The sequence below is a fragment of the Mustela nigripes genome, chromosome 15 (assembly GCF_022355385.1).
Source record: "Mustela nigripes isolate SB6536 chromosome 15, MUSNIG.SB6536, whole genome shotgun sequence".
Taxonomy (NCBI): domain Eukaryota; kingdom Metazoa; phylum Chordata; class Mammalia; order Carnivora; family Mustelidae; genus Mustela; species Mustela nigripes.
Window position 1 is genome coordinate 72,755,045 of NC_081571.1, and position 27,771 is coordinate 72,782,815.

The window sequence follows — 27,771 nt, forward strand, 5'->3', positions numbered from 1 at the left end:
CAATTTCACAAATAAGTAGTATCCAGCTCCATTTTCTAAACGGCCAATTTTTTGAAAGTCACACAGGGAGCTGACCAGGACACTCAAGAGTTTTGAATGTGGGCACGTCTTTCTGGAAGTGCTAAACATCCCCATGCGCGCGCTCGCTCGCTGTCACACGCGTGCGCGCGCACACACACACACACACACACACCAGGTACACTGCCCTCTGAAGAGTCACGTTTCAAGGAAAAATGTGCAAAATAAGTGTGTTATAAAATTTATTCGTGTAAGCATTCAGACATTTTTAGGTGGGCAAGATGATATGCGGATTCCACTACGAGGCGCGACAGAAAATCCTACTGGGAAGGACAGGAGAGCTGGCGCGGGGCCGGCCGTGGGACGATTTCAAACAAACGTGAAGACGAGAGCACTTCATCGGGGAGAAACTTAAAATAATAATTTAAAGCTTCATGAGGCAAGATATGTTCCAATTTAAAACGCTAAGAAATAGTACCATCAAATGGAAGGAAATCAACCTGTGTGTGTACCAAAAGGGCCGTCGGGCAAACAAGAGGGGATCTGCATTTGCGGAGGTACAAAGAGGAGTGTTCCGTGAGGGGGGCAGGAAGTCGTATTAATGGCAAACCCTGCAAATACAAAATAAAACCCAAATCACTGATCACAGAATTCAAAATTTACATGTAATAAAGGCAAGGCAATAGACTCGAGTTATGGCCTGTCAAATATTTACTCCACTGACATTATCTACAGAAGCACTTGGCCAATTTGTACACAGTGATTCCTTATGCACGCCAAAAGGGTTTCCGTAAAAATGACACTATATACAAATCTGTACACTGACCCACCAGAGCGATACTCCGTCTCCCGCGGCGGGGGGAGTCACCCACTTAAAGCAGGGTACCTGAGATTTCATGTCCTCAATTGCCTTGTCAGGATCCCAAATATACATTTCAGGGTTTGTTTTTGTTTTTAAAGACACTTTCCTTGATATGTGCACGATGGCTAAAATTAAAAAACACGAACGAGAAAATAAAATGATCGCTTGCAGGAGCCGACCCTCCCCAGCCCACAGGACGAGTCCGTCGGGCGGAAGCCGGCGAGGGGGGGGGGGGGCCGTGCGCCCCAGGATGGTGGGCACCCGCGGCCGGGGTCGGGGGTGGGGGGCCCCCGGATGTCACACCGCAGCAGCGGGGTCAGCAAAGGCTCTCGTGGACGTTTTCGGAGGAGGAGGAAGAAGAAGAAAAGAAACCCCAAATGCCAAAGGAATTTCAGTGGGTTGAAGTTCCTCCACCACTTAGAGAGTATCTAGGGAAAGAAAAACAAGAGAAATTTAAGTGAATGTGTGTCATTTTTGTAACCCCCGTGCAAAAAGTCAAACCAGCACCGAAATCCCAGTTTACTAGGCAATCTCAAGTCATAAAAGAAATCTAGAGGCGCAAACATCAATGGGTTCATTATTATATAAAGAATTCATAAGAACTAAGAAAGTCATGATTCTGACCCCACTTTTCGTCGGTTAGATAGTGGAAAAACAGGAAGAATGTAGCAAGCCAGAGCGCGCTTGGTCTCCTGGGAGGAAAAAAAGATGGGACAGTTGTGCTTACAGTGCACTTCTAACACTGCCCAGTGGGCAGCACCCGCTGACACGCGCGACCCCTAGGGCGCACACACGGCTGGCTGGGGCATGGCCACAGGAGGCCTCTCCAGGCCACAAGAATACTGCTGCTCGCACACGTAATCCACTTCCTGGAGCTGTCCCTGGACTGTCCAGAGAAGGAGCATTGTATTTGCACAAGGAGGTCTCTTAGGGCTTTCTGTCATTGGAAAGATTAGGCAACAACTCCGATGTCCAAGAGCAAAGAAAGGGTTAAGTAAATTCAGCAAACTGAAAAAACAGTTAAAAATTGTAATTATAGGGGGTCTGCAGGCACAGTCGGCTAAGCGTCCGACTCCTGATTTTGGCTCAGGTCATGACCTTGGCGTCTATGGTTTACACACAACGGACCCCGTGACCCAGCACCACCGGGAGGCGTGACCAGGCTGAGTGGGGTCATGGGCGCCTTCTTCGGCTTCTGATAATTGCGTGGTACTGTCTCGCTCTGGAATACAGAAAGGGGGGGTGTCTGCAAGGCCCAACCTGACCTCAACACTGACCCCCATTCACAGGCGAGGGCAGAGGACACACTTATCGGAAGTGCTCTCAACCATTCTGGCCGAGAGCCGCTCTTGCGGCGTCTACAATACTGGGCCGTCTCCCGGGGAACAAAGGATCACGTAGGACCCTGTGGGAAAGCAGGCCGTAGCCACAGATCTCAGAGCCTCCTTCCAGAAGGAGAACTCCCTGCGCCACGGGAGGACTTGATGCCACACAGAAGGGTCCACACGATAATTCAAATTACGATACATGTCTTTGAAACGCTTTAGGCAAAGTCGGTTCATTCTTCCCCAAGGTGACTGATCCACCAGAGCGATGCCGTTCGGAGCAAAACGGGCACGAAGCAGCAGCTGTGGCCACCGTGGTCTGGGCCATCTGGGTGGGGCACACACAGAAGAGCTCCAGCTGCAGGGACCTGCGGAGGACCCCCGAAGCCCTGGAGCGCGTCACCGCTGGCTGCAGAGTCTGCACGGCACAGAGCAGAGCGGGAGAGACAGACGGCGTGGGGACGAGAAGGACTGTGGACTCGGCGTTTCCTAATGCATCACAGCAAAGTACACGCCCCCGCGTGACGTGGGCCGTGGTGGGTGGGACTGAGCCGGCGGCTGCCGAGGTCACAACCAACCATGGCGGGTTCACGCCGAGATGTGCCGCTGAGTGTGAAACATGCCGGTCCGCAAAGATGCCAAACTGCGCGGGAAACAACCCCTCACTGATGACACGTCGGGGAAAGACCTGGGATGCAGTGGGTTCAAGAGCTATCACGACACTAACTTCACTGGCACCTTCTTTACTATTCCTCAGGAGGTGACCAGAGAGCCCTGGACCGTGTAGTGTGGCTCACACCAGCTGCCGGGCAGCGCGGGGCCGGACCAGCTGTGTTGGCCGCCCAAGGGCCGGGGAGCAGAGGGGAAATCAAGTCAGGTACGTGTGTCCCTCTGACCAGTTCAGGCAACTCGGGACAGGGTGGAAACCATCAGTCCTGAGAGTGGCCCTTCACAAGCAGAAAAGCAAACCAGAAAGGACCCTCCCAGCGCGGCGGGCTCCTCGTTGAGTGCTGGGACACTTGCAGGCTCCCCTACCAGCAAACACATGCACCAGCCCCCGAGCCACTTCGGGAAGGGAGAAAAATGGACCATTAAGTCATTCCTCGGTCGTGGGGAAGCCTGTGCGGTAACAAGGATGCCAGCCCAGATGAAAGAGTCACGGACACACTAACGTTAGGGACGTCCCCGCACACACCCCCGAGGGGTACGACAAGCTTGTCCCGACTGTGTGTGTCCCGCCGTCCTGACTTCTGTTTTCCTTTATGCCTGGAAGTCGTGAGTACCGACAGCGGGGAGCGGATGAACCCAAAGACTACAGCGGACTCCTTCGCTCGCCTCAGATATCAAGGCGGCCGGTAAACAGGCCCTACCGTGCTGCCGGCATAGAAGGGCGGGTCGGCGTGCGGGGATGGCGTCTACACCGCAGCCGGGGCAGAGGAGCGTGAACCGCGTGCGGTGCTGTGACTAGGTTGTGCCCCCACATCCCACTTTATCAGGACGCTTCATGGGCCAGAGGGCAGCCCCTTGGATCATCACTGCCAAGAAGCAAAAGCAACCCAACACGCCCCTAAATTCTTTACACGTTGTCAAGTCAGTGTCTCTGGAAAGACCTGAAACGCTCTACTCTCATCAAGGCTCGGCTGCCCTCTGGCAGTCACTGGACAACTCCCCCGGAAGGGGAATTTCAAAGCAATGACCCAGCCAGCTTTCTGGGGAGTGACGGTTTGGGGGTGTGGAGTAGAGCTCGAGTCACAGCTCACCTCCACTCCGCAGCAACCCCAAAGGACTGCCCTTACGTGGGGGTGGCCGTGGGAGTGGCCTCCACCAGGGAACTCCTAGAACAAGCCTGAGACTGGGTGGGGGGAGCCCGATCGCTGCCCCCCTCTGCTGCTGCCCCCTCAGGCCAGAGCCCCCGGCAGGGCAGGGAGCGCGCAGCTGTCCCGACAAGGCTCCCAGGAGCAAGGCAGACGTGAGCACGGGCATAAGCTCAGGAGAAGGTGCCCGTGTCCTAAGTCCCTAAACCCTGGGAGAGGAGAAAAGCACCCGGAGAAGGGAAGATACGCCGCCCCCAGCAGACAGGCGGCATCGCTAGGAGCGGATAGGGTCACAAGGTCACTGGGTGTTCCCACGAAAGCGCTCCAAGCGCATGGTCTGTGGTCCTCCCCTGGGCATCCCAGACCCCGTCATTCCTTCACAGTGACATCTAGAGCTCAGAACTGAAGTCTTCTCGGACTTGATTCTGCCTCAACCGTGTGGCCAGGAAGGAAACAGCCGGAGACCAGGAGCAAAGCGCCAAGGCGACCTAGGACTGCCGGGCGTCCCTCGGACAGACCAGGAAAGGCAGGGGGCACACGTGGCATGGTCTGACCCACGGGGCTGGGGCAGTTACCTCTGCAGCCGCTGGACGAGCTGGGCCACCATGGTGTCCGAGATCCCGGGGCAGGCCTCCTCGGCCAGGTAGATGGCCCCGCGCAGCTCCTCTATGGACCCCATGTTACCTCCGCACGCCTGGCTCTTCTCCTTCAGCTGCAGACACACAAGCGAGAAGAGCATGACCCGAACAGGCGAAGGAATCAAGGGGAACCTCCTCTAAGGAGGGACGCGACGTGAGGCCCACTGCGCCCCAGGCACACGAGTCCTGGCGGAGCTCGGGCTGGGCTGTGGGCAGCCTGCACTCCCTCTGGTGAGTGTCTTTCGGGGGGACAGTGCATGTGGAAACGGCATTCATTAGACCTAAATCGCCACCTTCGCCAGGAAAGAGCAGAGACAACTTTCTGGGCACATTTTCAAGACCCGACAGGACACCCGCCCCTCTTCTTCCACTTGGACCTTCGTCGACACCAGAAACACATTGTCCCACCGCTCAGCTCTGGTTCCCACAGGTCGGTCCTTTATTCCAGCAAACAGCCTTTTTGGTCCACAGTGCTGTCAAAATACTCTATTTCATACAACCAAGCACCCCCACCCAGCCTAAATTCTGGGAATCTGGTGTCCCTGTTGAGCCTCCCACCCCTCACAAGAAATCACAGCAGTGTCCTCGAGCACCACCACCGGCTCTAAGTCCCCCTCCCGGAGCAACGCAGGACAAGGAGGGCCGTTCAGGTTCAGTCACAGGCAGCAGGCGCGACGAGCCTCCCGCGGTGGGAGCCCCTCCCTGATGTCGCCTTTAACAAATGGATCACATTTGGCTTTGGCTTTGCAAACTCCCATGAACACATCACTGCCAGCATCAGCCCATCCTGGTCGGCCCATCCTGACCATGCTGGTTCCTCCTCCCCGTGGCAGGGACACATGGAGGACTCGGAGGGCCTGGTGTGGGAGGCCATGGCCCAGCGTGCTCTCCCTGTGCTCCTCCCCCCACAGACTGCGGCAGACCTGGAGGCGGCCACCGGTGTCCACCTAGGACTCCTGATCACTTAACTAATACAACCGTATTCACAAGTCGCGAGCGCCCAACCTCTCTGCCTTCTCCCATTTCCTGCAACGGTCTCCCTCTCCAGCCCACCCTGCCCTGCGCCCCCAACACAAGTCCCCCTGCCCAAAGCTGCTGCCGGATGGGCTCTATCAGCTGTCATGCACACTCCGACATCGGGACAGCCTCACTTGTAGACACGGGGATAATGATTCCTTGTTATTTTTATTGGAATTCCATAAAATGATGTATACTGATAAAAACACCTTAGACAAGACACCCGTGAATTTACCTTCAGCTTAGCTGAAAAAAATCTAAACAATATTACAGTGAGGACTAATTCACCAATTCTAAGTAATGATTTCGGCACTGTTTCTTCATATGCCCCGTAGAAAATACCTGGCTTCAAACAAAGTAAGAAATACGTTTATCATTTTCCCTAATGGCCAGACTGATCCTAGTGAAGCGCCCATGGCAGGCTAACAGGAAAGCGAGGGAACATCTTGAAAACCCAGACCGCCCTCCCACACAACATAATGAAGAGTGAGATGGTGTCTTATGGACAGGAGAGGAGGAGCGCAGGCACCCAGAAACGTCAGCCGAGGGCAGAGCCAGGGAGTGACACAGAGGGCCTCCAGCTGCCCTCTGTCACTCAGTTTGCCGTCACAAACCCACGTGTCCAGTGGTTTCAACTCTACACCCCAGGCTCAGCATGGGACCAGTGTAGCTCATTCTGGACTACCTTAAAGGCAGCCTGTGGGACTCAAAAAAAAAAACCAGAAAGGGTATCTCCAACTTCTTTTCAAATCACCTCCTAACCAGATGAAGAATAACCTTCATTCTCGTAAACTTTATTCTGGCAAACACTGCACAATGCCGTACCTCCCGGAGGCAGGGCGGGCTCCCCACCGGGGAAACAAACCGGGGGCCCAACAACAGGTAAGGAGACTTCTATGGGATTACAGTGAACTATGGGGGCACGGTAGGGCATAGGAGGTCTCTGCGAAATCTGGTATCTCCTTTAAAATCAAATTCTACACTTCCGCATCGCCATCAATTTGTGTGATGCAAAGCCGTCAGGCCACACCGAACAGATTTTGTGGAGAGCAGTGCGACAGAAGCTCAAATTCACCCTGGTGACTCCCGGAGCCATGCGGGGCCAGCACACGCAAGGAGGCGACAGTGACCTTTCCCAGGAGGACCGGGCAGCAGCCGTTGCCCAGGAGAGCAGGAGGGGCACCGGGAAGCCAGTGCCAACCCCAGCGGCCTCACGGGACCACGACGCCGACTCCCCACCTACTGGTGCCCACTGGCTCTAACCTCCCGAATTCGATTGGCGACACGTCCCAGAAAGAGGACCCTGCAGCCCACTACGTCCCTGTCACGCGCCACCCCCCACCCCCCACACGTCAACGGGGTATCTTACCTCTGCAAAGAGAGGAGAAATAATTGTAGATAAACACTGAGAGAAAGGCCTCTTTGGGATGTCTTTCATCTTAGGGAAGAAAAAAAGGTGATGAGAAGTAAGTAGTTAACATTCACATTCAATAGCGCAGAAAATTCAGACAGGCACCAAGCTAGCCAGCATACAGTCTGAAACGCTATTTGCTGTGCTTTTATTTTTAAGATTTTATTTTCTTCAGTAGTCTCCACACGTAGAGTGGGACTCAAACTCACAACCCAGGAGTCGAGGCACTTGCTGTGATAGCTAAATGGGAGTGTCTCGCTCTTTCACTAAATGTCAATGTTTCTTTGCGGCGATGTGCCAGACTCATGCAGCTGGGCCAACCGGCACCTGGACTCTAGGTGCAAAGGCCCGAGAGGTCCCAGGAGTGGCCCTCGTGCAGAGGCCGGTGACACCGAATCGCACCCCTGCGCGGTCTATGCAGCAGGACTTGACTACCGACACTCCGGAAATGGAAATGAGATCAAAGCTGGCTGGTGCAAGTGACTATCACAGGACAGGGGCCCACTTTCTACTTTTGCAATCTCTGTAATGACTCCCATCTGCCCAGCACAGCAAGACTTGTAGGATCACCAGGGGACAGCTGTGAACAGCCGCTGGTCCACGCTGCCTGACAGAAACTACACCACGGTGCTTTAAAGCAACTCCAAAAACACAGTTCTTCATAAACTTAAAGAGGCGTAAAACCAATGAAAATAAAGTCCCATGTTAAGTACCAACAGCACTATGTTTATTTTTAAGATCCTAAAAACCTTAATCCCAAAATTCTGGTATCTTTTCTGAGTAACCCCAATACACAAAACAGAGTTCCGTGCAGAGTCTGAATGTCACTTCACAGGTGAGATGCCCTCCCCCCGCCCCCCACTATGTGCAAGCCTCAGGAAAGGCCGATGGCGGGGGAGGGGGCTGGGGGACGGGGACAGGGACACAGCAGGCTCTGTAGAGCAGGAAGCAGCCTGCAGTACAGACCAGAGGCCGGGTTCTCGGATCTGACTCTCTGGGTCCTTATGGGTCCCCAATAGCGAGACCCCCCAGCACGCTACCCCAGGGAGCCCACCCCGCCCCCCACAGAGCAGGCCTGCAGAGGTGAGTGGGGACGAACTGTGGTAGGAGCCAGCGTTACCTTATTTCTTTCCAAGTCCGAAGGCTGAAGAGCTCCATTTTCAAGACTCTTTGGATCTTTCTCTCGGATAGTGAAGATCCAGTCCCCAGAGTCGCTGCCTCCAGAGGCCTGGCTGTCCGTATCCGTCTCCCTTTGGAGAGAAATCCGGAACTCCATGAGCGAGTGCACATCCCTGCACCGAGACCGGCCCCCCGCAGCCCTGCTAGCCACCCCACATTCCACACCTCCCAACCCCGCTCGTCACCCATCACCCCTCCCGGGCCCTGCCACCCGGCCCTGAGGAAAGAGACCGTCACCACGGCGCTCCCTGACTTCCCACGGCACCGGCCGCACCCACAGCCGCCATCCCACTTCCTGGACCCCAGAGAGGCCGCTCCCCGGCAGGACCACCCTGCGCTCCGCGCTCCACTGACAGTCCCGCTCTCAGAGGGCATCTTTTCTCCCCTTCGGCACCTTCCCATCAACACCCCGACACGCATCCCTTTGGCTCCCGCAACGCAACGACCCCTGCAGCCACAGCCGGCCCGCAGTCTCGTTTCTTGGCTGTGTCAGCTACACTTTGTGTCAGCTACACTTACTGCCTCTGCTTCTGACCTTCCCTCACCCCAAAACCAACCCTGTCCCTGCAGCTGCCCTGACCAAGGCCGTCGACCGCCCGCACGACACTGCGCGAGGGGGCTCCTGCTCTCTCCTCCGCCTGCTGGAGCCCCGGGTCCGTGTTCCTGCTCATCCCCGCTCCCCTCCGAAGTCTCTGCCCCCAGATCGCCCCGGCCATGGTCACCCACAGTTCGGTCCTCTACACTGGCGTTTCCCAGCAGTCGGCCCACTGGGTGGGTGACACGGTTCACTCTCACGGCTCCAACGACCATTCACAGCGTTGTAACTAAATCCCGGACCGCAGCCGGCACGCCTCACCTGCACCCCGCACCTCAATGCGCCCCTACACCATCCTGCCAGCACCTCACACATGTCCCACCCCAAACTCAGCTTCCCGTGCCCTGGCCTCCTCCCTGCCCCGCCCGGCTGCTTCTCTGGTCACCACGACACCCACCCACACGCCGAGGTCTGGATGGTCTCCACTTCCCTCACTCAAGGCCACGGCCACGTTCGGGCCGCCGGTCCACCTTTCTGTCCCCACAGCTACCACCCTCATCTCTCCGCGTCCTGAGCCAGCGGTTCTCACTCTTGGCTCCTGTGACCCTGAAACGCTTGGTCTCGCCCCCAGAAACTGATTCAACCAGCCTGGTGCGTGGACCTGGTCTGGTGATCGACTTGGACTTGTAGCCGAGGCATGAGGGAGAACAGAAGAGGTGCCACAGCGGGGCCCACTTCCACTCGTGACGCCCTCGTTCCTGCCGGAGTGGGCGGCCCAGCGCCCCCCGACACACACACACATACACCAAAGCAACTCCCAGACCTCAACCATCTCTTTGGCTAAAAGACTTCCAGAATGCGTAACCTGACACCAGTTTTCAGCAAGGAACTTCTGGTATGCGGCTTTAAAGCCCTAGCATCGACCACACCACAACACGGAATCACAAAGACGTACATTTGTATCGTCAAAAAGCGATACATGTAAAGCAGTCACACCTGACCTGACCGATAGTTTATGGGCAGGAAAAAGAAAAGGAAAAGGAGACCAGGCCTAGTTCCTTCACAGAGATTTTTCCTGGAAACTCCACTAGCAACAGAAAGAGGCCAAAAGGTCCCCAAATTGTCCCATACTGACACAAAGATCACCATCAACCTGGTGTATCTAAAAAAAAATTAACAAAGAAATCCACAAATAACAACAGAAAATCCCACCCCAGATGAGAGAGAAGAACAAACCCAAACATGACCCGTTCACAGGGCTCCCATGGGAGACCCCCAACCCAGGTCACGCGCCCCGCACGCCCACGTGGAGGGGACTCACGTGTCTGAGTCTTCGGAGCCCGAGTCCTCGTGGCTCTGCTCGGCCTTCCATCTCTTGTACCTGTCGATGAGCTCGGTCAGGTAGGAGGTTTTCTTTGCGTTGCGTATTATAAACTTGTGCTTCAGTAACTCCTTCGCGGTGGGTCTCTGGAAAAAAAGCCGCCAGACAGAACAGGAAGCAGGAGATGAAGTTCCCTGTGTTCTGACTCGACCCCAAAAGACAGACTTCTGCCTCAAAGAGTCACACACCCACACTAAAATGTAAAGATCGAGTTCTGCTTCCAGGTCTGTTTCCCTGACAAAAGCCAGGATTCCAACAGCAGTGGTCCAGCACCCACGGGTGGGAATCCACGTGCAGTGTGGACATGGCGGTTAGTGTCTGACGTGGTCCATGACATGCCACGGGGAACCACCCAGCGAAAGCAAAAAGCCTTTCCCTAGGAAGACGCACTGACACGGAAAACATGTCAGAGAACTCCAGAGATCATTTAGGACAGCTAGAATATACCTCCCAGTTTTTATAAAATATTTTGTTTTACATTCGCACACACATACTTACATACAGATGCTGACAAGAGAGAAAACATATGCTCCGTGCTACCTTGTTAACTTTCTGTGTTAGTATTTGGCTCCACCTCCCCAAAATAGTGGATAGATGGTAACGGGGGTACATCGCAAGGAAACTAGAAAGGAACCAAGATATACCCTTTTCTCTGACGCCGAAAGAGTACCGGGTGCCCTCACTCACCACGTACAAGTGCTGGCCTCCCCCGTCTGTCTCTCGCCCTGGGGTTGGGGTGAGAACCTCGTCCAGATCCTGGGCTCTGAATGGCCAAAACCACACAGCACATTCTGAAGTCGGCAACTGCCTTCCCCTCGAGGATGGCAAATCAGATGGCAAGGAGCACACTTTCCAAGCACAGCCCAAACGAGAGCAGACGGAGGGGGGAACACGGCCAGTGAGACTCAGGTCCCACTTACTAAAGCCTGATTCACAACAGCCAGTCGTGTGGCTCAAATTCAAGCCCACAGGAAACCTGGGTCACCTCAGGTGCCGTCTCACTCCCTGGGAAACTCCCAGCGTCTCCAAAGTGCTCACACTCTCAGCTTCTCGTCCTCTTCCTCAGTGTGCTTCGGGCAGGGTAGAGGTGGATATGTGTGCTCTGGGCAAGTATGCAGACACTAGAAATCCATTTTTAATGGAAAGATGAGCACACGTGTGGGGGTGTATCTTCTTGGGTGCTTCCTAGCCTCCGCACTGTGGCTAGGGACTCACATCATGCCAGACCGTCCAGAGCGCCGTGGACAGATGGAGCAGCGACCCACCCCCCGCCTGATGCATTAATGAAGCCCACCAGGCGATCTCAGGCTACGTTCCCCGGGGCTTCGAAGAAAATGCTGCATCCCCCATTTCATTCCTTTACCAAAACGAGCATACTAGAAAACCATGGTGTTCTTGTAAAATTAGTCACCCATTCTTAGATAAGAGTTAAGAAGGGGATTCAGGGACGCCAGGCTGGCTCAGTGGGTTAAACCGCTGCCTTCAGCTCAGGTCATGGTCTCAGGGGCCTGGGATCGAGCCCCGAGTCTGGCTCTCTGCTTAGCAGAGAGCCTGCTTTCCCCCACCCCTGCCTGACTCTCCACCTACTTCTGATCTCCCTCTGTCAAATAAACAGATAAAATCTTTAAAGGGGCGCCTGGGTGGCTCAGTTGGTTAAGCATCCGCCTTCGGCTCAGGTCATGATTCTAGGGTCCTGGGATCGAGCCCTGCATCAGCCTCCTGCTTAGCAGAGAGTCTGCTTCTCCCTGCTGCTCTGTTTACTTGTGCTCTATCATTCTGTCAAACAAATAAATAAAATCTTTAAAAAAAAAAAAATCTTTTAAAAAAGGGGGGGGTGGATTTAGCTTGGCCTTCAGCCAACACTGCTAGAAGACTCAGAAACAAACCAAGACACATGGTCCTATACGTAACACCAAAATACAAAGATAACTTTCAGAGATGCATCCTAATTCAGGAGAGAATTCAGCTAAGGCTATACAGGAGAGAATTCGTCTGGCCACAGGGCTCTGCCAGTCAATTACACACAAACAAAAGTAAAAAAGGAAGGGGTAGGGGGAAGGTGGGTGGTACATGCGTACTTCGTAATTTATCGTTTCTTTCCTACCACATGCCAAGAAGAAATTGAAAACATGTACTTTAAAGACACATTTAGCCATTATTTTTCTGGCCAGACTTTGCGATTACTAAAAACGGCTAAAAATAGCCTGACCTTTTACTATACACATTAAAAATTTATGATCCCACATATAATATTAAGGAGCACAGTCTTCAGGCTCAATGAGGTACGAAATGCTAGGAAATCTGAAAGAAAATAAGTAGATTTCTGTTTATTAAAAGATAAATAATAAAAACATTTGCAGAGTGCCTGGGTGGCTCAGTGGGTTAAAGCCTCTGCCTTCGGCTCAGGTCATGAGCTCAGGGTCCTGGGATGAAGCCTCAAGTCAGGGTCCTCGCTCAGTACAGAATCTGCTTCTCCCTCTCCCTTTGCCCCCAGCCACACACACCCCCCACTTGTGCAAACACTCTCTCTACCCTAAATAAATAAAATCTTAAAAAAAAAAAAAATTTGCAACTCAAATCAATCGCATCCATTTAGAAAAGAAGAAGAAAAAAGAGAACGCGGTCATAAAGACGATGGTGACTACAGCAAGAGTGATTAAGGAAATTCCAGTAAGATGGCTCTAGACCAAGTTTGGCCACACAGAAAGAGGGGCCCACCCCGAGCTTGAGCAACTCACAAAGCTTGGCTCCTTATTCAAACAGGCTTCAACAAACTCCTTGAGGGGTTTGCTGTAGTTCCCTTCCAGCGTCGGGGGATTGTTCTTTGGAATGAGGAATAAAACCTTCATGGGGTGCAGCTCCGAGTGAGGGGGCTCCCCCTTCGCGAGCTCGATGGCTGTTATGCCCAGGGACCAGATGTCTGCCTGCAACAACAAAGCATTTTTAGAGATACCAAAAGGAATAAGCTCGAGTAAATAGGCTTCTTAGGAAAAACAAGAAATACATCTCAACATACTTCTAAGGTTTTGAAAAAGATAATTATTTTTGAGCAAAAACAAAAAAGATAAGCCTTTGGTATAATTTCAAAACAGGCGACACACAGCAGAAAACGGAATACACAGACCACCTTCTAGTTCTGCACTGAAGGCGGCTTTTACAATCATTCATCTTCCGTTTACTGCTGGAGTATGAGGCACTCCATGGTGACTCAGATCCCTGGAGTGACGAGACAGTTCGCCAGAAGTGAGCAGAGCGGGCACGTCTGGAACAGAGGGGTGTTTGCAACTCACCCCATTAAACCTGCTTACAACCACGCACAGCTGTGAGGCTAAGAGCCTCAGAGACTTGGGTTTAAATGCCAGCTCCACAACCAAAGTCTTACGACAGGAGACAGTATCTCACCGGGACGCCTGGGTAGCTCCGTCAATTGGGGTCTGACTCCTGGTTTCAGCCCAGGCAGTGCTCTCAGGGTCGTGAGATCGAGCCCCGCGGCAGGCCTGGCATGGGGACGGCCTCCCGCTCCCTCTCCCTCCGCCCCTCCTCTGACCCATGCTCTCTCACGCGTGCTCTAAAATCAGTAAGTAAATAAAATCTTAACAATAAAAAATCTAACTTGTGAGCCTAGTTTCCTCAACGGCAAAATGGAAATAATACCGGGGAGGTTGAGCAGGGTGCCTCACAGAGGGCCCCGAACTCAGAACGGGTGTCTTCCAGAAACGTTCGCACACACACAGAAGTAGAGAATAATACCAGAATCTTAATAGAGGAGAATATTCACAGAACTAACATGAAGTTAATGATTATGAACAATCTGCCATATGGACTTTGTCTACTGTTTGCCACAGTGTATTTAAAAGTCAAAGATATCCTGACATTCTCCCCTGACGACCTCAGCTTGTCAGCAAGGGTTCTATACTACTGATCAAGACCTAAAATTAGGAACAGTTTAAAAATTAATAATAACTTAATATGCTGTAATAGTTAAATTTCCTCAACTCTTGAAGAAAGTACTGTCACGGTCGGTTTACTGAATCGGGATCCACACGAAGCCCGCCTCGCACAGCCTTTCTGCCCTGGTCACTGGGCACGGGAAACCCATGGAAAGTCAGAACCTACTCGATCCCTCCCTCTACAGCAAAGAAATGAAAGGCTGAGACATGGTTCAGGTCACGGCAGGACCCCGACATCCCAACCTTCAAAACCTGCTGTGTTCTCACAGCCCTAGGGAGCAGGACAGACCCTCGCTGCGATCTCCCTGGCCAGCAGCCGGCGGGGTCGGCACCACCACATGCTCTGCTGCTTCTCTTCTTGGTGAAAACAGGCCTGTCAGCAAGTCTTGTTCTGAATTCTTTGCACAAACGGATCAGACTCCAGAACCAGCATCAGGAGTCCTCTGCCCATGCTCCTTCCCTGGACTCTGCTTTAGCTCAATAGGAATGTATTACTTTTAAAGTCAGTACAAACGTGACAGATCCCAGAGTCCCTGCACCCAGGAGGAGGCAGGCTGCTCGGCAGGTGAGCGGCGCTGCGCTGCCAGCGGCAGCAGGAGGACAGGAGCAGGTGCACAGTGACAGGGAGCGGCAGCAGGAGGACAGGAGGACAGGAGCAGGAGGACAGGAGCAGGTGCACAGTGACAGGGAGCGAGGGATACGCGAACAGGGGAACGCACAGCCTCATGTGCCAACAGCTCCCAACAGTTCTTCCCACAAAAGCACCCCCCCCCCCCCCCCCTTTCTGGCTGCCTGCTCAGGCCCTCTGGGACTTCCCGAAAACTGCTGCTCTATGCAAAGCCTGCTGCTTGGCACCCACAGGGCCTCAGCCCCCCGGACCCCTGACGGACAACCTCTCGACCCCCAAGCACCCCACAGCCACTTACAAACCATAATCCAAACACCAGACCGACGGTGGCCTTTGCCGACAGCCTCTCACCATGAGCCTATGCTCATGTCCCCAGAGCTCCGAGGGCTGCGGAGCAGGCTCCCGGCTGGACAAGAGACAGAGAGTCCCAAGATTTCAAGGACCTGCACTTGCTCCTACAAGCCGGCACGGGCCAGCAGCCCACAGGAGGCCACCTTCCCGCCTGCAAGCCATGCCACAGTCTTCAGAAGAGAGGCTCAGGAATCGCCCTCCTGCTTCCCCCCTAGTCCCCGGGGAGGGTCAGCCAGTATGGCCTCGTCCCAGCAAAACGCGTGCCATCCTGCCAGCTGAGCCACAGCCTGTGTGTTGCACCAGCTCGTGCCTTCTTCTCTGGATCCTCCTCCACCAGCCAGGGCCAGGGGTGTGGCTCCCAGCCTCTCAACACTGGGGGCCCCCTGTCCCTCCTGCCCGTGGCTGGGTTCGGAGCTATCCTCTCCTCCTGGGGCTTCTCTGGGGGGGCTCCTAAGTGTCTTCCTGCCTGGAGGCTCCCTCTCTAGACCTCTCCTATCCTGCCGACAAATGTGGAAAACTTGGTGGCAATTTGGCAGTATGTAGCAAAAGCCGTAAGAACACCCAAGCTTGTTAAAACCAGTAAATTCCACTTCTAGGACTCTATCCTAAATAAATAATTTTAGATTTAGAAGATGGTGTATGCTGCCAAAAATATTCCATCGCTTCCACTAAATCTTAGAAGAAGGATGAAGCTGCGCTAACACGTTTACTGCGACACCGCACGCTCAACAGTGACAGGGGCAGAGAATCACGAATGTGAGGGGGTTTGTCCATTACTGTACTTAGGAAATCTTTGGGAAATATGGCATCAGATGAGAACACGTGTCTAGGTATTAAAATAAAAGTTATGTGGGGGAAGGGCACTTACTTTCCAAAGCAATTAAGACTGAGGTAGGAGAGGAGACCTGTTTTATTGCCATCTGGAAAACCATGAAAATTAGATGTTAAGAGAAAAGAAATAGTGGTTTTCAATATGGGCCCAACAGAAGTTGTAAGGGCAGGTGTTCTAAACTACACACAGACCCCTGCAAACAGACTGACTTCCCGCATGGACAGCTCCCATAGCATGCTCCTAAGAGACGACACAGAGTTCTCTGGTACTGAAGATCAGGGACTCCTCTCGGTAGGGGTTAGGTTGCTATGAATAGACAACACTCTCGATCTTTGCAATATCCTGTTAATTAAGTAAAAGTAAGCTGGCTGCAGATCTGCAGATACAACACAATGTTGAGTGCTATAAAAAATTTATATGCAGAAAATATTCTAAAAGGAACCATAGGCAAGGCTCTATAATCAAGAGAAGGAGGAAGGAAAAAAAGAACTAAGAATCCTGCCTTTTGGCTCCCTGGGTAGTACCATGGTGGTTGGGAAGAACCAGTGCCTTAAGCAGCAAAAAGGGAGCGAAGAAAGCAGCAGATTCATTTCCCAAGACAGACTGGTGTGATCTGAGAGCACCAGCTACGCTCAATGTAAGAAACACTGGAAAACACTAGTCACGGGGACTCGGGAAACAAACTCACATCCGATTCCCTAAGGGCTGCGTTTCTAAAGGAAGCCTTGTTCATCTGCAGAATGATGAAGGTGCACTTAGAAAATTCAGGCTAATTACTGAGGAAATTCAAGACAAAAACTGCCTGATTTTCATGGCATGCGTCTTACCCAGGACAAAATGTGCTCCACGGTCAAAAAACATACCAGATCATGATCAAAGCGCATGCCCAACTCAAGACTATTGGTTATTTACTTTGTCTATTTTGTATTGGTTTTGCTAAAAAAAAAAGGCAACAATCAGATTCAGAAGTCCTCTTATGCTCATCACCAACAGGTCTGCTAAATTTGGAAAACGATGATAGAAATCACAGCCCCAAGATCTGCAAAGGACTTGAAAGAAGTGGTCAATACATTGATTCCAGAAAGCATCAAAAGACACAGAAAAGGCCTGTCAGTCCATTTATCCATTCCATGAATGTCTTGGTTAGAAAGTAAAAATGCTGAAAAAGTCCCAACTTTGAATTAGGAAAACTCATAGCAATTCGTGGTGAAGGCAGTAATTCTGGAAAAGCTACAGGGGTTGAGACCAGTGATCAAGTTGAATGAGCCAATGGATATGAGCCACCAATCCAACAATCTGTTTAAAATTCACACATGTAATGCTGACAAAAAAATCTTATTTGTGATCTTTAGCTTCTGATCCTGCTTTTCACAGGCCGCCATGGACAAGCTAACCAGACAGATTCCAAAAACTGGTGGGCTAATACTGCCAGTCTTCCCTTATCTTTAACAATCTTATTTTTTTCCATCAACATATCACCTAGTTCCATTTTTCACCATGGTTAGATGGCAAACAGTTATTTCAGAGATGACCGGACACCAAAATAACTTAGCCTGTGCTGGGGTGGTAGGTCTACAGATGTTTTTCTTTTTTTATCTCCTTTTTCCCAACATTTTCCAGATTAAAGAGTACATACTGCTTTTGAGACCAAAAAAGGGAAAAGTTATTTACGAGAGACTAGGGACACTGGCTTCTCAGTGTCTGCGGGGTATTTCAGTCAGCAGGCCAAGTCACCTTCTCCAGCCTCACCCCCTTCTACGTTCTTCACCACAATCTAAAATCCAAATGCAAAGGTCACTCCATTCCCACACCAGACTTGGGTCTGAACACCCACCCCACCTCATCTCTGAGGGGCTGCAAAGCTCTATGTCTATGAAGCTTTCCCTAGCTTGCTCTGACTTTCTGCACACAACTCCTCTGCCCTCCCCACTCTCTGCCAGAGCCACCCAGGACTGCAATCACTCACTGAAGATGTAAATTACTCAGCACTGGGCACAACTACAGCAATAACCAAATGAACGAATACAGAGAAAGAGACATCGAACAGAGACAATGTTTTCATACAAGTCCAATCCATTTGCTAACACACCACCATAATAACCTTACAAAGAAAGCGGGGGGTAGGAGGGAATTAACATTCTTCAGCCAAGACCCTGCTCAGACATGGAAAGCAAACCCTTCTTTGTGGGAGAGCAGTTATCTCCCTTGGCACCATCTCCAAAGTCTCAAGACTTCTTAAAATAAACCAAGCTAGCCTACTTCACCTTAAAAATAACAGTAATAATGAAGGCTCGAGACATACAGACAATCATGATCTAGTAATGCTATATTTAGATGAAGAACTGAGACCAATGGAAGATGTCCCGTATGTGCAAACATGCTCAGGACACCTAAGAAGTCTGGACAAGTGACAAGGGGTCAGAGATACTGCTTCAACAGGCGTTCATGTCGACAACGTACATAAAACTAAGGCTTACGTGCCCTTTGGTTCAGTAAAGATGATGATGCTCGTGAAGCAGGGGCATTCTAGCCTTATCCCAACCTGACCTTCCTTTGAAAAGCAGGGAGTGTCCAAAAGTGAGTATGATGGGCGCAAGGGTTCAGAACAACGGTAACAGAATCCTGCCACCATGGGGCTGTGCATTCAACAGAAAGCAAAAACTAACGGGAAATATGTCTAGACAGACACCTAAGGCAAAGAATGGAAAGGGTAACTGGAAAGAAGCCAAATATGTTTGTGTACCAGGAGACCACCCGTGGCCGTCCAAGAGCCTCCACCGCCTCCCAGGCAAGCCTCTGAGAAGGGAGGCAGTCCCTAGAAAAATATCCACAAAGCAAATGCAGAAAAAGACCCTTTGTGAAAAAAAGCTGCTAGTCCAGAGCCACACCTAATGTGAGCGAACTAATGTCACATTACCCCCAAGGTCCCAGACTCAGACATAGACATCAGCCTTATCTGCACTTTCCACACCTCCTGGGTCAACAAATCTGGGAAGCAAACTTCACATCAACATCATTTTTGCACGTGATTTCCAGGTCAGAGGTGTTGGGTATGACTCGGGAAAATGAAAAGATTTAGCCCTTGATACAGGCCAGACTAAGAGGTAAAGTTAAAGGGTAGAGAGAAGAGTGGCGTAGCTTTTCATGCTCCCCAACCAAGTGCGTGCCCCTGGAGCTGGAGACAGCATCTTTAAATACACACAAGAACCCTGAAACACCCACAGATGAGATCTGAGTGTTCTGATCTTGGCAAGAACTCCGGGAAAAAGGTGGCCAAGCCTTATGATGCAGGAAAATCTCTACCGCTAGAGGCCCCATCTTGGGCAAAAGTCCAGAGTGGCCCCAAAGGAGGAAGACAGGCAGCAAGGGCAAGGTCGAGTGCGCTGTCGCGTGAGCCGTGGTGGGCGTTTCATCATGGAAAGAGAAGGTCTGAATCCAGACTCACAAGCCCCGTGGTCGAGGAGCTCATTTCCCGGGAAGAGAAGGTACACTGGCACAGTATGATCAGAGGAGTTCAGAAATGCGGATTCTAGTGCCTACCGAACTCTAGATGGACGAACTCGAATAAATGGGCCTCAGCCTCAAATAAAGAGAAAGGACTAAACAGAGAAGTTCCTGCCGAGTCCCAAACTGACAGCTCCCCAATGGCCGAACTGGCGGCAGAGATTCCCCTGGAGCAAACCCTCACACAGGGCCACACGCCAACGAGCGACAAGTGTAGTGAACACTGCGCAGCTGTCACACTGGGGACTGAAGACCCAACAGTCACCTTCAGGCCACGGCTGCCAAGGCCACGGGGGGACTACGACAGTCACGGCCACCACGGCAACTCAAAAGTGAGATAGCCAGGTCTGTCTCTGCCAGGCTAGCACCAGGGCACACCTGCGGCCCCACCAGGTACCCCACCGGTACCACCCGGTCCTTCCAACAGCCGACGGCTACAATGGCACCCTGAGGGCTGGAGGAAAGGTTGCTCTACGCTCTGCGTGCCGTGTTCAACAAGCTAGGAAGTCAACTGTCTATTTAGAAGATTCCCATTTAAAAAGAGGAAACAACGCTGGCATGTAAACGTATGGGAGTTAAACACGGGTTTGCCTAGAAATTGTCGATTCAGAGGAGCCGGTTCTCTGTGGCCACGCGAGTACTCTGTGTACAGTGTGAGAGTGGGCAGCCGGGGGGAGAGAGCAGTTAAATCACGGATTCCTGAGGCAAGAGCCGTAGGTTGTTTAGTCTATACTAAAGAAGTTTACAAAAGCTGAAGGGGACACCTGAGTGGCTCACTTGGTTGGGTGTTTTCGGCTCAAGTCCTGATCCCAGGGTTTCGAGATCAAGCCCCACAGGGGGCTCCTCACTCAGCGGGGAGTCTGCTTAGGATTCTCTCTCCTTCTCCCCACCTCTAGGTGCTCTCTCTCTTTTTAAATAAATATATCTTTTTTAAAAAAAAGAAAAGAAAAGAAAGAAATGAAAAGAAAAAAAGAAAAGAAAGTTGAAGGTACCAGGAAAAACTGGAGAGTACCACATATGACAGGTAAAAAACATAGAAAAGGGGAATCACGTTTTGCGTCATGTTAGGAAGGAGCCTCTGGGAATAAGGATCCTAATGCAGAATTGAAAATAACGAGAGGAAAAATCTGTAGCAATCTCTAAAGGCATATTCTTTCCAGATTCTGGGTTTCTATTTTCGTGGACTCTCCATTGCTTTTGCGGAGCCTCTTTCTCTGCCTGTCCCTGGAACACTGCTCCGAGGTCTGCCCGGGGCCCCCCCGCATGCTCCACTCTGCGGCCCCACACGCCCTCGTGCTTTCACCTGAACGTGTCACCAGGCCAGAGCCCGCTCCGGCCACCCTCGTCCCCTGCTCCTTCTCGGGGCGCCCACCGCCACCGAGCACCGGTGCTGAAGCTGGAAACCTCGGCAACTGTGAGCCGGGTGAGTTCAGGACAGTGAACGACGGAGAGGGAGATGACACCTGCTCTCTGACCAAGGTCTGAGAGAACCACCTTTAGGTCTCACTTCAAGGACCTCGCTTCACTCCGCTGGGAAAGGCTACAAGGTCGAAGCAAAGGGGACAACTGTCCGGAGCCGGCCACCGCAAAGAGCCGGGCCTTACCTTTGAGTCATAGGCGGACTGTTTGATGACCTCAGGCGCCATCCAGAATGGGGTGCCCACAAAGGTATTCCTTTTGATCTGCGTGTCCGTCAGCTGGCCCGCCACCCCGAAATCGGCCAGCTTCACCTCCCCATGCTCCGAGAGCAGGACGTTGGCAGCTGCAGAGTGAAAGCCGAGACGCCCCGACGTTACCTGCGGGGTGGCTCCACCCGCTGTGGCTTCAGGGGCCCGTGGTTCTGTCCCAGGGGATCGCGGGCTCACTGAGGGCAGGCAGCCCTGCTGCGTTGTGGGGAGATGCCCCCCCGAGCCACCCAGCCCAGGCGTGAGGAAGGCAGTCTCCCCACACATGCAGGATAACCTCCCTCGGGCAGAGAAGCACGAGCTCAGCTCCACAGCACCTTCCCACCCGGCCCAGGGGGGCGCTTCTGAGGAGAACAAGCAAGACACCTCCTTACCTTTAATATCTCTATGAATTTTCTTCTCGGAATGCAAATAATCAAGTCCTTTCAGGATTTCTCTTAAGATGGTAGCAATCTGAGTTTCATCTAAAGGGCCAGGTTCTAACTAATAAGAAAAGAACAATTAAAGTTACTTAAATGATCATCTTGGTTGTTTTTTTAAAAAAAGACTATTTATTTGAGAGAGTGAGTGTGTGCAAGAGAGAGCGTGAGCTGTGGGGAGAGGGAGGAGCAGGCTCCCCACCGAGCAGTGGGCTTAACCCACTGAGCCACCCAGGTGGGGGTTGCTTTAAAGGGAATGAAACTAAGATGCTCTTCCCACATGAGCATTCGATTGACACACAGACGCTGTCCTGGACAGACAAGCTGACTTGTGCATCTCAGGGCCTCGCCAGGAGGATGGTGACAGAACGGCTGTTTCCCAGGCCTGGGGCGGGGATCAGAGAGGCTCCCCTGGTCTCTTGGTGACAGCCGGACTCCTGCCTGGCACCCCCCCCTTCTGGTTCATCCAGGGCTCACAGGCCCAGCTCAGTCTTCCAGAACAGGGTCCAGGCGTGCTAGAGGGGAGGTGGGGGTGCGCGGGGCTCTTTCTCAAAGCCGGTCACTTCTCCTAAACCAATGACCCCAGAGTCTCGGGGACTCTGGCATCAGGCAGCAGTGCCCTGTGACCAGGCCGATCCCCTGGCAGTCTCCCGTGCAGGATACAGGGCCGGACAACGTGGGGGGCACACTGGTTCTACGAGACATGATGGGCTCAGAGGAGGTCACACCCTTGGGCCAACTACCCTACCAAGAAGGACCCAGTTTCTAATTCAGATACTGTCCAAGGGCCGTCCAGAGATTACCTCAGATGAAGGCAACATGTTGCACACTTTATTCCACAGAACCTAATTTTCCCCCAAATTATATGACCAAGAGTCTTATTTTTCAAGAAACATACATTAAACTATTGTTCCAAAGAGCACAACCTGAAGACCCTGCCTTGTCCGTCTCCCCCACAGCTGTTTCTGCGTGTTCACAGGACAAAGACATTTCACTACTCAGAAAGGGAACAGGCACTTTTCTCATAACCGGGGAGAGTCAGGGGAGGGCAAGGCTGCACGTGAGCGTGGGCGTGCGTGCGCATGTGCAGGTGTGTGTGCATGCGTGTGCATGTGCGTGCATGCATGCGCCTGTGCACTGCGAGTGTGTGTGCGCGTGCTACACATGCACGGGTGTGCACGGGCACGCTCGTATTCACACCAGGACCCGGAAGGACAATCCAGTTCTCCCAAATCCTATCACGGAGCACAGGTTGCATTTCCTCCTCCGGCAGGGTACCCAAATCATGAGGGACATCTGACTAGACTTGGATTTAACCACCCCCTCCCTTCTGCTATCAAGTCTCCGGAAAGGAACAGCAAGGCCGCCTGCGGCCACCACCAAGGGGAAAGAAGAGGAGCGGGGAAACTAAAACCCCTTCCCTGGATCATTAAGTGCTGGCTCTCCAATTGATAGACACATAGTTACGCCCTCTTAAACATGACCTAAGCACCACCCACGGGTGATTTACATGCCGTGGGAAGGTGGGAGATCATCCTTGCTGTTGGAGTCACTGCAGAAGGTCTGCAGTTGTTCTGGACCCAGACTTCTCCACAGGTGGGGAAGCCCGGGGTGAGCTAAGTTTGCAGAGCGATACGTTAACCTCTTCCACCACTAACATTTCTAAGCAATATCAACGTGCCGGTCTCTACCATGAAGAGGAATGTGGGCTTTTCAAATAATTTTATAAAAGAAAGACTCCCGGGCGCCTGGATGGCTCAGTGGGTTAAAGCCTCTGCCTTTGGCTCAGGTCATGATCCCAGGGTCCTGGGCTCGAGCCCCACATCGGGCTCTCTGCTCAGTGGGGAGCCTGCTTCCCTTCCTCTGTGCCTGCCTCTCTGCCTACTTGTGATTTCTGTCTGTCAAATAAATAAAATCTTTAAAAAAAAAAAAAAGAAAGACTCCCAGGAAAAACACTGAGATTGCATCTCACTTCTGGGTGACTTCGAACTCCCTCTCCCCCAAGTCTGCTTTTCCCTCCTTCCTCGGCAACGCGGACCCTCAGCCAGGCACGCAACTGGGGGCCACCTGGGCCAGGGTCCGAGGTAGCAGGCTTCACCGTGTGACTAAGTCTCACTCATGGAATATGCATAGAAGTGATGGCCCCTGGCTGGTCTTGGCCTTGAGAACACTGGCAGCAAGAGAGGACAGTGACTGAAGACCACGGGAAACCACAGGTTACAGATGGCAGAGCCACCGTCCAGAGCAGGGCCCTGACGACCATGTGGACTGGAGCCCAGTGACCCCCGCCCCTGGAAGCGGGACAAACAGAGTGGACCCTCAAACAATGTCGGGGTTAGACAGTTGAAAATCTGCAGACAATTTCTGATTCCGCAAAAGCTTAACTACTAACAGCCTACTTCCACTAAAAGCCTTACAGATAACATAAATGGTCTCTTAACATTCGTTTTGTATGTTACGTGTAGTCCACAGTATATTACAGAAGAAAATGGTATTAAGAAAATCATAAAAAAGAGAAAATACATTTACAGCACTGTCCCGTACAGGAGAAATCTGCATGCAAGTGGACCCGGGCAGTGGAAACCCGTGTTGTTCCAGGGTCAACCAGCCCTCTCTCCCGCTGGAGACACCGTTTGGGGGCCATTGCAGTAACTGCTTAGCCTAACATTAACAAACAGGCCATCTCATTGCTTTAAATCGTGTTGCATGTTCATTTTTAAGTCTGTCAACCATCTCTTGCCTGATCGAGTGACCACTTCACGGCGCAGGGGTTCTTCTAAACTAGACTCCAAGGCCAGCCCTGACAGTCTCCTGCAGAGACTGAGCTGTCACTACCCATCTCCCGGACTCCGGCCGTCTGCTGCAGACGCTGCCTGCGAGCGGCTCCATCCACCCCAGCTGGCTTCCTTCTCCCTGCGGCACTTTCCGACATACAGTTTGACTCTCTTCTCTCAGCAGAATACGGCTCCGTGCCAGGGGGATTTCCTTCTGCCTCGTTCACTGCCGAAACTTCCCGCGGCTGGAACAGTGCCCGACGCGTAGCAGGCACACAACAAGCATTTTCTGAATGAAAAATGAATTCACCTGAAACCTATCACATTTCAAGTCATGAAGTCTTCAACCGCACGATACCTATTATATTTGTAAGTCAGGGCACGCCAGAAGCAGACAAAACTTGAGAAATTATTTACACACATGGTTTTCAAACCAGAACCCAGCGTTTCCTCACAGTGCCTTCTAGGGCTTCGACGGGGAACCAAGGAACATTTTATTTCAATTTGTTCATTGCCTTTCAAATTAAAAAAAACAATCAACAGATCGAGCACACTCATATGTGTGCATTCAAAATAAAATATATGCTTATTTTACTCAAACACTCCTGGCTCCTAACAACTCAGCTATATATTGGGGGCACCTGACTGGCTCTGTCCGAAGAGCGCACAGCTCCTGATCTTGGCGTCATGGGTTCAAGCCCCACCTGGGTGCAGACATTACTAAACAAAACAACAAAATGAAACAAAACAAAAAACCTAAACTATGTCTGAAACTATTCTTCATGCCAGATCCCATCTTGTGCTGCTCAAGTTACGGGTTAAGGGTATCAGCTGCATTTTCTTAAAGTCAGGAAGGAGGCAATTCCAGAACAGAGGAAGAGCGGCTCCCAGGGACGCACCCTCCAACAGCATCAGTGTATCTGCCTCACAGAGAGAGGCCCCCGCTGCGCCCAGACAACAACACGACAGCCCCTCAGTGCCCCCACAAAAAGCAGACCTGTGTGAATTCCACAGTGGAATTTATGAAGCCTTCTGGTTGTCCTTCGACTTATCTTATCTGTGGGGCCCATGATTTACCTAGAGGCCAAGCAGCAGACCAGGATCCTCAACCCATCTTCAGCCCGCAGTGAAGTCGCTCTCCTCTCTCAGGCCACTTCCAGATGTAATAAACAGCAGCAGGGGATCGGGTCTGCCGTTCTCCTGCGCTCCGAGAGCTGACACCGCTGCTGCCTCCGACGGCTCGGGGGCAGGGGTCCGCGGAAGCATGCTCATACCCAGACAGCTCCCTACCTACGACCCAAACACCCCCCTTCCCACTGGGGAACATCCAGGCAATTCTACCTCTGTCTCCCATCCCATCGTGGAGCCGGCCTCCCTGTGGAACCTCAATTCCAGAATGACCAGCAAGCCCCCCTAAAGTAACTACCAGACATGGTCAAAAGGCAATGTCAGCTGAAGGAGGGCGGCCATCGTCCTGATCCAGGATACAGTGTCATTAAGGTTTAAGGCAAGGAATTCAACTACCATCTAAGAGCGTTAAGTAAAAAGACCCGATAACCACAATGCAGAGCGAAAAAGCAAAAACCCAAATCGGCACACGGTACTTCAACACCCATACGGACAAGAATGGGGAGGGGCTGCTGAGACAGCCATCCACCTCTGACCAGTCGGGGAAGCCTTAGATCAGGTTTCATTCTGCTAGGGACTGAACCGTTGTGCCCACCCTCACCACTGAAAATTCAAATGTTGAAAACCCACCACCCAATCTGATGGTTTTAGGAGGTGGAGCCCGCCAGTGGTGATGAGATCACATGTGTGGAGTCCTCAGGGACAGGGTTAGTGCCCTTCTCAAGGATAGGTCAGGGAGCTGCTCTGGGGCTCTCTGCTCCACCTCATGCAAAGATACAAGACACCACCCTCAAGCCAGGAAGAAGTCCTCACAAGACACCAATCTGCCCATGCCTTGAGCTTGGACTTCCCAGCCTCCAGTGGGAACTGTGAGAAACCCATGTTTGTTGTCTGAGTCCCCAGTCCACGGTAATCTGTCATGGCCGCCCAAGCCGACTATGTCGGCTGCTGAGTGCATGAAGAGAAAAGATGAATCTAGAAAGCCAAAGATGAAGCAAGAGCCAGGGAGAGCTACATGCTCTGAGGGATGGCATGGCCCTCTCCCCGACCAAGGCACATGTGGTCGCCTTTCCTCCACAGACCCTGACATGTGAGGCTCCTCCAAAGCCACACAGACATATTAGCAGTATGCCTCTTACCAGAGAGACATTTAATAAAAGCAATGTTAATTTTTCAGGCAAAAGTCCCAGAATCCATATATTCAGCTACATGGTATCCAATATTATATGCAATAATATTCTCATTCTTAAAATCTTTCATAAACAAATAACAGACCCTCTCAAAATAATCCTAATAGTTTTCAACATTCAAAAAGTAATTCTTGTCTTCTATTATGAATGCGTCATCTTTGCAGGTTGGGGACCAGCCACCAGCAAGGGGATATGAGAAAGATAAAACGAAGTCAGAGGGACGGATGAACAATGTGGGGCCAGGGAAGGCCCCAAGCTTTGCAGCCGGGCACAACGAGGTCCAAAGTCCAGTTTTACTTGCTAGCTGGGACACCCAACCTCTCAGCCTCTCCACTGGCTCGTCAATTAAAAGGAGATGACTCAGGACGTCCAAAAAAAGGAGGCCTGGCTCTCGTCAATGAGGCCATCAATGTGCATGGTGGAGAGCAGTCTGCTAGGACTGATACCAAACAAGATTTTTTCTTTTTTTTTAAAGTGGAGAGTTCTACACCTCCTTCCAATTGTAATGTCTACAATTTCACAGACTTCAAAGCTCCAAAGGCAGTTGCCACTAAATAAATTACTGTGGCATTAAGAATGAATAAACCAGGGCAGCGAGGCTAGAGCTGCTTCTCTGAAGGGCTCTGTGTGGAGGACAGAGTCCTGGCAAACAATCTCCTGCGTGCCACAAGGCGGTGCCCTCAAGGTAACAGTAAATCTAATTACCCAAAATGAGATTATTTTCTACATTCCTGTAGCAGTTCCCACAAAGGTAAAAAATGAAAAACTCTCTGTGTCAGGTATTTATGGAAAAGATGCTAAGCAAGCCATGAAATTTATCCAGCTCTTCTGCTGCTTTTCTCATTCTTATCATTGATACGGTATTAAACCCTTTCTTGAAATTTCCCCTTGAACACTACTTAGACTGATTGCTTTCATGGTTTATAACATGATAGGCTATTTTAAAATTGGGTATGTGATACTTTTAGAGATACATAAAGTTTTAGAGGTTTACCTCCCCCCCCCTGCAAAAAACGACTAATTGCTACTTCCACTGTGAGAAAGAAAAAGGGCTTTTCTTTCCTTAGTGGATAAAATCTGTGTAAGACTATAACCATTAAAACATACAGGCTTTCCAGCAACCACTCTGA

At 51.7% G+C, this 27,771-nt stretch overlaps 1 protein-coding gene and 1 pseudogene across 2 annotated transcripts in view; one reads left to right on the forward strand and one right to left on the reverse strand.

Annotated features, from left to right (window-relative positions):
• Positions 1 to 243: 243 nt before the first annotated feature.
• The window catches only part of STK24 (serine/threonine kinase 24), a 112,646-nt gene continuing 85,118 nt past the window's right edge, over positions 244 to 27,771 (reverse strand). For both annotated transcript variants that reach the window (XM_059378047.1, XM_059378046.1), the window contains exons 4-11: positions 21,505 to 21,613; positions 21,050 to 21,207; positions 12,919 to 13,104; positions 10,121 to 10,266; positions 8,206 to 8,335; positions 7,044 to 7,112; positions 4,595 to 4,731; positions 244 to 1,308 (exon numbers count right to left, since the gene is read on the reverse strand). In XM_059378047.1, the coding sequence (XP_059234030.1) occupies positions 1,272 to 1,308; positions 4,595 to 4,731; positions 7,044 to 7,112; positions 8,206 to 8,335; positions 10,121 to 10,266; positions 12,919 to 13,104; positions 21,050 to 21,207; positions 21,505 to 21,613 (972 nt within the window). In that variant the 3' untranslated portion in view covers positions 244 to 1,271. The remainder of the gene's footprint in view (positions 1,309 to 4,594; positions 4,732 to 7,043; positions 7,113 to 8,205; positions 8,336 to 10,120; positions 10,267 to 12,918; positions 13,105 to 21,049; positions 21,208 to 21,504; positions 21,614 to 27,771) is intronic.
• LOC132002932 (small ribosomal subunit protein eS1-like) lies at positions 13,369 to 17,245 on the forward strand (annotated as a pseudogene).